The sequence below is a fragment of the Paramisgurnus dabryanus genome, chromosome 10 (assembly GCF_030506205.2).
Source record: "Paramisgurnus dabryanus chromosome 10, PD_genome_1.1, whole genome shotgun sequence".
NCBI classification, from domain to species: Eukaryota; Metazoa; Chordata; class Actinopteri; order Cypriniformes; family Cobitidae; genus Paramisgurnus; species Paramisgurnus dabryanus.
This window is the reverse complement of record NC_133346.1, coordinates 5,409,656-5,420,590: the sequence shown is the minus strand read 5'-3', so window position 1 is coordinate 5,420,590 and position 10,935 is coordinate 5,409,656. Positions and strand designations below refer to the sequence as shown.

Sequence of the window (10,935 nt, the reverse complement as noted above, 5' to 3'; positions counted from 1 at the left end):
AAAAACTCTACTGTATATTTTGCTGATATGCTTTGCTGTTGTCAGGTAGAGGCAAGCAAGACAAGGCAACGGATCCAAAAGCAGCTTAAAGTTTATTAAAAGTCAAATAGGGTCTGGAAACAAGAGTAAGGAACAAGAATAGGAACTGATGCAGGAACAACTGACATGAAACAATACTTGACAAAGAACAACTGGAATACAAGGGCAATATATACACATTGGTTAACAATGAAACAAGACACACCTGGGAAATAATCAACACAATGATCAATGAACGAAAGAACTACAAAGAACAACAGACAAAGCAGGCAGATACATGACTTTACAATAAAGGACCAGACCGGGGAGACACAAGACAGGACTGTGACAACCCCTCCCCCCATGAGCAGCTTCCAGACCCTCCCTAGAAAAAACAACAAGGCACAAGAGTCCAGCTGGGTGGAGGAATTCAGGCGGACCCTGGGAAGAGATGGAGAGCCAGAAGCCATGAAGGTGCAGGCAGAGCAGGAAGCAAGGGTGGAGCCGGCAAAGCAGGAAGCCAGGGCGGAGATGGTAGAGCAGGAAGCCAGCAAACCAGGGTGAAGCCGGCAGACCAGGAATCCAGGGAGAAGCCAGAAGATACAGGAACCAGGCCAGGGGGCTCATTCATCAACCGTGCTTACAAACAGATGTGTGCATAATGAGTGCGTAAGAAGATTTTTACGCAAAGTGTGTAATTTACCAACTTGCACTTATACATAGAAATGTTTGTACATATACACACACCTCGGAGCATGCTTATGAAGAGAATCTAGTGGTAAAATAGAGATACTACACACAAGACCATCGAGAACATTTTGTGTATTTATTATCCACAACCAGGTGGTAAATCAGCAAATCAGTGTTGAAGTTAAAGGTCCCGTGTTTTCCTGTGTTTTTGAAGCTATGATTGCATTTAAGGGGTGCAACATAACATGTGTTCATATTTTCTGTAGCGCTGTTTTCACTGTCCTGAAAACGGCTAATGTCGTCCTTGTTCTATGAAGTCCCTCCTTCAGAAATACGTAACGAGTTCTGATTGTGTAGCTTGTTTAGTGTGTTGTGATTGGACAGCAGCTTAACTTAGCCAGAGCCATTTGAACTTTGCTGGTGACTGACGTATTTCTGTGGGCAGAGTTTAGTCAAACCCTCTTGCTTTGACAACATTTAACCGGAAATGACAGGGCTGTAGTCCAAACTGGCCACTCGCTGTAGGCTTTGAAAGGGGAATTCTGTTAAAGGAAAAATAACACTTAGCAATGAACTTTGAGCTTTATATTTTTTTCATATGGGCTCACGCTTGGGACATAAAAGGGGATACAGGTTCAGACCCTTCAGCCGTATCAGGACATACAGAAGACTCACGTTCAGCCCCTTCTGCCTTTACAGGAAAATCAGGAAAATCTTCTGTGGAAACTGAAGAACAGAACATAGCCCACACACACCACAACACTGTTGCCACCAGAGGAAGTACAACAGATAGAGGACATACCTCAGATGCCACAGGGACCACAGAACTAGAAACTGTCTCACTTGGGGCTCCAGCCGCCTGTTCAGACACCAGAGGGGTCTCCACCAGACTAGACAAAAACCGCCTGGTCATGGTATTCACCAGACACTGGTGAGGCAGCCATCTTGGAAACTGGCTTTAGTGTGGTGGCCACCTTGTGTAGTATCTCAAGTGTGGCTGCCATCTTGTCAAGACAAGGAAACGGATCAAAAAGCAACTTCCAACAGCAATCCTGTCTCTAAGTTATCATGTCATCCAAACTTCTAGAAAAAGTTGAATATTCTCAACTGATTCCTTATCTGAATACAAGGAAGCTCACAGAACTTCTTCAATCTATTTTCTCTGCCCATCATAGTACCGAGTCTGCTTTGATTAAAGGGATAGTTCAGCCAAAAATGATATTAAACCCATGATTTACTCACCCCCAAGCTGTCCGAGTTGCATATGTCCATCGTTTTTCAGACAAACACATTTTCGGATATTTTAGAAAATACTTTAGATCTTTCAGTTAATTAAATGTGAAGTTACGGGGTCCACGACCTTCAAGTCCAGCAGAGTAGCCTCCGTAAAGCTATGATCTTGAATGCGGACGCAATTTATTGCATTTTGCGGAAATTATCTGTTTTTATAATAAATCATTGAAAATCAAATTATGGATTTGAATTTTTAATGTTATTATAACCTAAAGATGCTATGTGAAAGTCTGTAACAGAAAACAGTGTTTTTCATCTTGTCACTTTCTTTGAAAAGAATTTTACCGAAATTAGTCAAAATGGATTTATTGCATTTTGGAACCAAACTCTTCAAATATTACATATATTTTTTTATGTTTTTTTTTAAATGCTACCCCACAGATTAAGTGCGGAAGGCTCTCCACACGTTTGTAAATTCTTTTTCTCCTGTTTGTTACAAAAAAGTATTGCTGTTGATTGGCTACATGTGTGTTTTGGTACTCGGCCCGACTCCCTTTACCAAAGTGTTAAAAAATTATGCACCCTGCCCTTTAATGTTTATCAATGGCATTTTACAGCAGTGGACCTATCAGAATTCCTCGCAGGCAGGGCAAGTGTTGTAAGCATGTTTATAGTAGCAAACTGACATGGAAATATCTGTTGAATTAAAAATATATTTTTTCCCTGAGACCCTCGCAAGTCTGATCTTTGTTTTCTTGTTGTTTGTGCTAATTTTGTTTACGTTGGTACATCCACAACATTTTCTTATCTATCCTACATTTGTGAATGTCCTGTAAATGACGTGAAGCAGTTGTGCCCTGGCTGCCTGGTAAGCATTTGTACAGCGTACAGGTAAGTCTCACATGTGTCCGTGTGTGTGTGTGTGTGTATGCATGCTTGAATGTACTGAAAGTGATGCAAACATATGCGTACGCGAGACGGCACAGAAAGAAAGTATTCCTGGATACCCGGACCATGTAAAATTTTAAATCACACATTATCAAAAAATTGCATTTGTGACCAGTTTGGTCGCAGTCTAGAGTCAAGCTTTGAGGGGTTTGTATCTGAGCTCATCATTTAAAAACATCTTAAAAGGAAAATTTCTACTGAAAAACAATGTTGCATCAGAGTGGGTGGTGAATGGGTTGAGTCAATCTGATTCAGATACTGTATAAATGACAGAACAGTAAGGAGATCAGATCAAAATCTTAACAGTAGGAGACTTTACTCATGGACAATGAGACAGAAGATCATGAGACTCAATACTGCTTTCCTGACATTAACTCATCATGCATCAAGACAAAACTCTCCACACATGAATACAATATCATGTATGTGTTTTTTTCATTGCTGTCAGTATGGACTGTGTTTCTGAATCTGCTGGTGATCATCTCCATCTCTCACTTCAAGAAGCTTCACACTCCAACCAACATGCTCATTCTCTCTCTGGCTGTGGCCGACCTGCTCATTGGACTTATTGTCATGCCCTTGGAGGCAATTAGGTTGATTGAAACATGTTGGTACTTTGGAGAAATTTTCTGTAGACTGTTTTTAATAATCTTGGGAGTGCTCCTCTCTACATCTCTGAGTAATTTAGTTTTAATAGCTGTTGACCGTTATGTGGCTGTGTGTCACCCTCTGCTGTACCCACAGAAAATATCAATGACTAGAACAATAATTACTATCTGTGTTTTCTGGTTCTGCTCTTCAGCTTATAACATTTCAATTGTTATAACTATCTCACAAAGAAAATACACATGTTATGGAGAATGTACAATTATGACTACTTTTGCCTTGACAATCAATGACTTGTTCCTGTCTTTCCTGTTTCCTTGTACCATCATTATAACTTTATATTTGAGAATCTTTTATGTCGCACATCATCAAGTGAAAGTTATAAACTCTCTGATGAGGAGTGGAAAACATCTAACAGAAGGTTCAGTGAAGAGGAAATCTGAGAGCAAAGCCGCTCTGACATTAGGAATTATTGTGACGGTTTATCTGTTTTGCTGGATTCCCTATTACAGCTTAACTTTAACACAAAACACAGTAATGACTTCTGTTATAGCCTATTTTATGTTATGGATGGTGTATATTAATTCAGGTCTGAATCCTCTCATCTATGCTATATTTTACCCCTGGTTTAGAACGTCAGTTAAACACATCCTAAATCTATCCAAAATATTTAAACCAGTATAACTTCTACTGGTCTTGTTCATTATATTAATAATGTAGTGTAGTGTAGTGAACTGGATTTACTAACATGGTTAGAATCAGTTAATGATGGGGTTCAACACAAGATATTAGGCTTACATTTGGCAGAGCATAAAAGAGTGGTTTGCCATATTACTAATAAAACCCATCAGGTGTTCAGTAGGCTCCTGTATAGCATTATGGTACAGCAGTGATAATGATGTATAATGTACCTGTAATGCACTGTACAGTAAGTCACTTTGGATGAAACTGCATATATAAATTATAAGCTACATGTTTATATTCAATTTTTCGTACTGTAAATTTCACCACTCATAAATCACTCAACTAAATTTTAAATGCCATGAAAATCAACATGCAAAGTCAGAATTCAAATATTTTTTTCACCAGTGGCCCTAATCCTCTTCCGTAATCAAGAGATCAAATGAGCAAAGATATTGTTACTGCGTCCAGGACAAATCAGCCAATGTTACCTTTCTTTCTATAGGAGGCCAATTTTTATTATTTCAGCCTCATTGCTCTTATAAAATTAAGAAATTCATTTAGATTGAGAACATGTGTTAGACAATAAGCATTAAACATTAAAATTAGATGTAGAAAATGACCCATTAGGTTTCAAATTCAGTGAATTTTTATCTCTGCATTAAAAGGTTTGAAAAAAATCTATTGTTTCTGTCTTAATAGTCAGGGGGCCAATTCTGAAAAGGGCTTCCGTTAAGACTTTTGCGGACATGTTTTGGTACAAGCTGTCACCCTATTTTTTTTGTTAGAAGACACCTATAGGTAAGAGATTAGGGTGGTTGTCAAGCTGAATTATTATTTTTTTTACTTGTGCAAGCGATTTCAGGACAATTTTTTTGGTTTCCAGCTCAACTCGACAATCCAACAATAAACGTTAAAATCTCCACAACCACAAGGCCCATATACATAAAAATGGTATCAAATGAAAGCAGACACTCATGGGATGTCTGCTAAAGTGTCAGAATGAACATTTATTGTACAATGTAAGAGAAAACAGAACTAGAACATGAAAAAAACAATCTCCGCCTAAAGATAACCAGTTTTCAAAGTGAATATCAGCTTGGAAACATAACATAGTATCCCAAAAGTTCTATCTATCAGTACCCCTATCTATGGGAATGAGTCAAGCCAAGTTTAAAGCTTGTAGGGAGAGACAGTGCAATGATGCACAAGTTATAAAACTTTAATGTCAAGCCGAAATGTAGAACTGTAGATGGTGGTCTATGGTGCTATTTGACTTCATTAATGAACCAGGTTGTAACACATACTATATTTAATTGACATATCACTATAGTTAATAATTCTATCCTAACATAACTGCTCTCTCACTTCTTTGGGGTTAGGGGTTAGTAACTAGTTAGTAGTAATGCATGGTAATGAAGAGCAGCTCGAACATTAAAAAGTAAAGTTTGATTTAAGTTCAGATTTAAAGACTTTACCGCATGTCTGGATTTTAAACTTTATACATACACACGTGAGGAAGATCTTCATTTATGTCTGGACATTGAGGAAGCATTTATCTTTATCGTTACCTAAGAAGAACAATGGAGGACGCACTGGAGGAGGATATTGGAAGTAAGTAACAGTTAATTTATACTATTTATATTTGCTATCATGTAATATGCTCATGGCTTGTGCAGTTCAGCCTACGCACAGTAAGCATCAGCAGACAGCACGCTTCGGATTGAAAAAGTTTTGCATTGTTTACAACGAGGACGCGATCTCACGTAATGGCGGATTTCACTGTTGTATGCTGTACAATGTTCAACACAGTTATTCACTTGTATCCTTCATGGCAACTTTCCGTAAGCCTGCACTGCTGTATCTTTTAAGTGTGTGCTGTAATATGATTCCATGTTTACATGCTTATTTACAAACGAGGACGCAATCTCACGTAATGGCGGATTTCACTGTTGCATGCTGTACAGTGTTAAACACAGTTATTCACTTATATCCTTCATGGCAACTTTCAGTAAGCCTGCACTGCTGTATCTTTTAAGTGTGTGATGTAATATGATTCCATGTTTACATGCTCATTTACAAACAAGGACGCAATCTCACGTAATGGCGGATTTCACTGTTGCATGCTGTACAGTGTTAAACACAGTTATTCACTTATATCCTTCATGGCAACTTTTAGTAAGCCTGCACTGCTGTATCTTTTAAGTGTGTGCTGTAATATGATTACATGTTTACATGCTTATTTACAAACGAGTACGCGTGACCTCCCGTAATGGCGGATATCTGTTACATGTTGTACAGTGTTAGACACAGTTATTCACTTTTGTATCCTTCATGGCAACTTTGAGTAATGCTGCACTGCGGGATTTGCTGTAAAATGATTCCATATTGTTTACATGCAAGGCAATTCCATACATTGCGCTTTACACGCGACACCGTTTTTATGAGTGCCGCGTTACATGGAGACGCGAGCCCGCGCACATGGAAGCCATATGCAATGTGTTTTAAAAGTTCATACGCGCTTACAGAAACACGTTTAAAACAGAAGCTAGACGATAAGGGGATGGGCATCTGAAAACAGCTTTTTATATAACTAATCACTGCAGATGTTTATCTGAGATGTTCTGAATTTAGTTTGTGTACATGATAGTTTATATGAATGTACTATCAGTGATATTTACCCATCAGTTATATATGTAAGGGTATTTCTGTGGACAATTTATGCTAACAGCTGTCCATAACTCTCTTACAGGTCTGCATCCCTCTCATCAGTACAGAAACTATGAAGTGGAAAAACACTTTTTGGACATAAAGTTATATGGTAACATTAGACACATGACCAGCTCTGTTGTTTATCAGTTTCTTATACAAGTTAAGTTTTTGAATTGAGTTTGTTTCTAAATAAACTGAAAATGTCCTACTGACCTTCATCTCTATTTTTATTATATTGTTAACTTCTTAATAAACCTCAAACAAACATGTATACATTTGTCCTCACATTCTTTACTGTAGTTCCCAACATTCCTGCCTCATTATGCAGCTCATTATGCAAGCCTTTGTTTGCTAGCTGTAAATCAATCCTTTCTCGCATACGGCCCCTCTAAACAAAAACTGTCTTACAATTTCTAAATCAATATATTGGTTTATGTGAATGAGTAAGCAGAATGATTTTCACATCATTTTAATGAGAAAACTCTTGACGATTAGATTCTGTTTAGAAAAGTCTTGTTAAAACATGTTTAGTATGGGTTTTGTGGACTTTATCAGTGACTTAAAAATTTTGCTTTTTTAAAAACCACGCATAAACATTTTTCTCTCAAAAATACAAACATGTACATACATGTAGCTCATATAATATTTTAGCCCAGTTTGTGCTGAACGCAGTGGTATGAGACACTTGCCATTAATATGTTTAAAGCAACTGAAAAAATACCAAATGTAAGAGCCCAAAATGGTCGGACCCCAGAGGGTTAATGTCCTAATGGTCAGCATACTTATTTGTATGTCCCACAGCTGACATGGAACGTTATTAACCTGTTCGGGAACTTCATTTTTTTTTTTTGCTCTAACCGGTTCAGGAACGTCAGTTTTAGGGTAGAACCGAAAACCGGAAACGTTAAAATACTGCTTCTGTTCGGAACGAACCAATTGGGAAAAAACCTGTTCAAAGCCCTGGTTTGCAGACAAACTGTTCTTCATGTGCAGCCCGTATGTGGGCAACATTAATCATCAATCCCACCTGCCGTTGCCACTTTTTCATCATCATCGGGCGGCAGTGGCCTAGTGGTTCATGTAGGTTGTCTACAAACCGGAAGGTTGGTGGTTCAATCCCCGGCTCCAACGGACCAAGTGTCGAGGTGTCCGTGAGCAAGACACCTAACCCCAGCTGCTCCCGACGAGCTGGCTGGTGCCTTGCATGGCTGATGGGTGAATGTGAGTGAATGGGTGAATGTGAGGCTAATTGTAAAGCGCTTTGGATGGCCATAGGTCTATTAAAAGCGCTATATAAATGCAGTCCATTTACCATCATGATTAGAAAGTTTGGTTCAGACTGTTGACTCTGCTGTGATCATCTTCTCTGGATCTGCTGCCTCATGCCAAATCACAGCTAGGCTGACACAACAGTGCCCAATGTGGTGTGGTACTCCTGTGGTATTTATTGATTATTATTTTTTAATGATCATGCTTGCACATAAATTGGATTATATTGCACATTTGCCCAAAATTACAGTAGGACATAGAAAATGGAAGCACTTTGGGGGGGATCCGCTTTTACCACTTTTAAGAATATAATGTTAAAATGGTCAAAAAAACATTTACTAAGCTGACAACCTGGCTAGAACACATGTTGAGGGGTTAAATATTAATACTGGATAGGTTGTTTGCTTGTACCAAAAAGTTTCCGACAAAGTTTTAATATCAGTTTTGGCCTCCTGACTATAATGGTAAATTGAATGTGTTATTGACCTTTGTGTGAACAGTTATGATTAGGAGAAACAGTTATGAGAAACACCCAGAGTGCCGTTGGAATCGCAGTCAACCAAATCTATGAGACAGCAGCATGACCGCCAACCGTGTTTCCGACCTCCTCATGTCCATCAAAATCGACTCAAACAATCTACACCTCTGGTGGTATGTTGTTATGCGCCGCAGCCTGGCTTCCCAGCAGATACCAAGGAGGAATTTTAGGAACAATTTGATGGACACATCCAATCAATAAACAAAGAAAAGAGGTGTTAGTGATTGGTGGAGACCTAAACGAACACGTTGGAAACGCCCGGGATGGATATACTCAAAACCATGGTGGCCAAGGATATGGTACTCAGAACGATAAAGGAAACCAAGCCCTGGACTTTGCTGAAGCCCATGACCTTCTCCTCGACCAGCACGACAGTCCCAATTAGGAAGGGCAAAGAGGACGTGGCAGAATGCTTTGAATTACAGGCCAATCCGCCTCCTGTGTCATGCGATGAAGATGTTTGAGCAAGTTTTGGGTGCGAGGATTAGAAACATCATCACCCTCTCACCCAACCAATGCGGCTTTGTCAAAGGATGTGGCACTACGGACACCATGTTCGCGGCGAGGCTCCTGCTGGAGAGGTACAGAGAGAAGAACAAAGCTGTGCACGACACATTCCTCGACCTTGAAAAGGCATTTGACAGGGTAGCTCACAACCTCATCTGGCACTCACTTCGATCTCATGGAGTCCATGTAACCTACGTGCATTGGGTGCAACTCCTATACAAGAACGTCGCCAGTGTGCATGGACATGATCAATGGCGACCTGCACACACCCCTGCCATGGTCAATTCTCTATGTAGATGACGTCTTCCTCTCAGATGAAGAGAAAGGAGAAGTGGAAAGGCAAATGCACCTGTGGAAGGAACGTTCAGACGAAAACGGGATGAGGCTCAACACCAAAAAGACGTCACCATCAGCATTGACGGAAAAGATCTGAAGAAAGTGCCTTCAAGTACCTGGGCTCTACCATCAGCTCAGATGGAAGTATTACAACTGATGTGAGGTCACGTTTCAATGCGGCATGGATGAAGTGGAGGCAAGTCACTGGAGTCCTCTGTGATCTGAAAATGTCTGACAGGCTTAAGGGCAAAATCTACAAGACCATCGTCCGGCCGGTAGCACTCTATGGATCCAAGTGTTGGCCAGCCACATCCACACATGAACAAGCCCTCCACGCCATGGAGATGAGGATGCTCAGATGGAGCCTCAGACTCACTCTATATGATCCTGTCATGAACAAAGACTTCGGGAAGCAACTTGGCGTGACCCTCATTACGGACTATGCTTGAAGCATGGCTGTGGTGGTATGGCCATGTGATGCGAAGTGAAGAGTCATCAGTGGCCAGGACTGCCATGCGTATTGAGCCAGAGGGCCGCTGCCCACGCGGAAGAAGTAGACAGAGTCTACTTCAAAAAGTACAGATTTGGACCTCAAGAGTTTATATTAGTATATCAAAGATAGATACTGTATTAGTATCAATCTCATAGGTACATATTGGTACAGGTACATACATACTGAAACATATTAGGAGCTTTAGAAAGGGTACTGCCCAAGTGACAGCTGCTGTGCATATTTTTGACCTTAACAGTGTAAATGCAGGGTGATTTCTATTATTTGCTTTTCTACAGCACCTCACTCATCTGAAGAACATGGAAGACATAAACAATAGTCAGAAAATGTACAGTATTTAGGTTTTTCAAATAGGAAATAAAATACACATCATCATTTATCAGAAGAGTGGGCGGTAGTGTGGGCTGGGAAGCCTGATTCTAAAACTTCATAAAAGACTTAAATCAGAAGCAAAATCGAAAACTGAAGAACCCATGGCCTATGAGACAGAAGAATATGAGACTCAATACTGTTTTCCTGCTATTAACTCATCATGCATCAAGACAAAACGCTCCACACATGAATACAATATCATGTTTGTGTTTTTTTGCTTGCAGTCGGCATATACTGTGTTTCTAAAGGGGGTCGCACACCGGGTGAGAAGTGCCATGCAGCGTTGCGTCACGTCTGATTTTGGCGTAATACTCAAGTGCTGCGTCCCAAACCGCCTACTACATACTATATAGTACGCGAAAAGCAGTAGGCGAGGCGAGTAGTATGTCCGAATACATAGTATTCGAAAAACAGTATGCGAAAAGTACCCGGATGACCTACTACTTCCGGTTAGATTTTGCAGTGTGCATACGATGGACGCTTCACTATCCCATGATGCTCCGGACGAGGAGTT

At 40.1% G+C, this 10,935-nt stretch overlaps 1 protein-coding gene and 1 pseudogene across 1 annotated transcript; both read left to right on the top strand.

Moving 5' to 3' along the window:
• The first annotated feature begins 3,210 nt into the window (after positions 1 to 3,210).
• On the top strand, positions 3,211 to 4,179 carry LOC135739102 (trace amine-associated receptor 13c-like). Its single transcript, XM_073815925.1, has one exon. It carries the CDS (start codon positions 3,211 to 3,213, stop codon positions 4,177 to 4,179), a length of 969 nt encoding a protein of 322 aa, XP_073672026.1.
• Positions 4,180 to 9,145: 4,966 nt separating this feature from the next.
• Positions 9,146 to 10,186, top strand: LOC135746814 (uncharacterized; annotated as a pseudogene).
• The last annotated feature ends 749 nt before the right edge of the window (positions 10,187 to 10,935 follow it).

Coding starts and splice junctions, on each gene's coding strand:
- LOC135739102 (XM_073815925.1), top strand. CDS start 3,211: ATGGACAATGAGACAGAAGATCATGAGACTCAATACTGCTTTCCTGAC.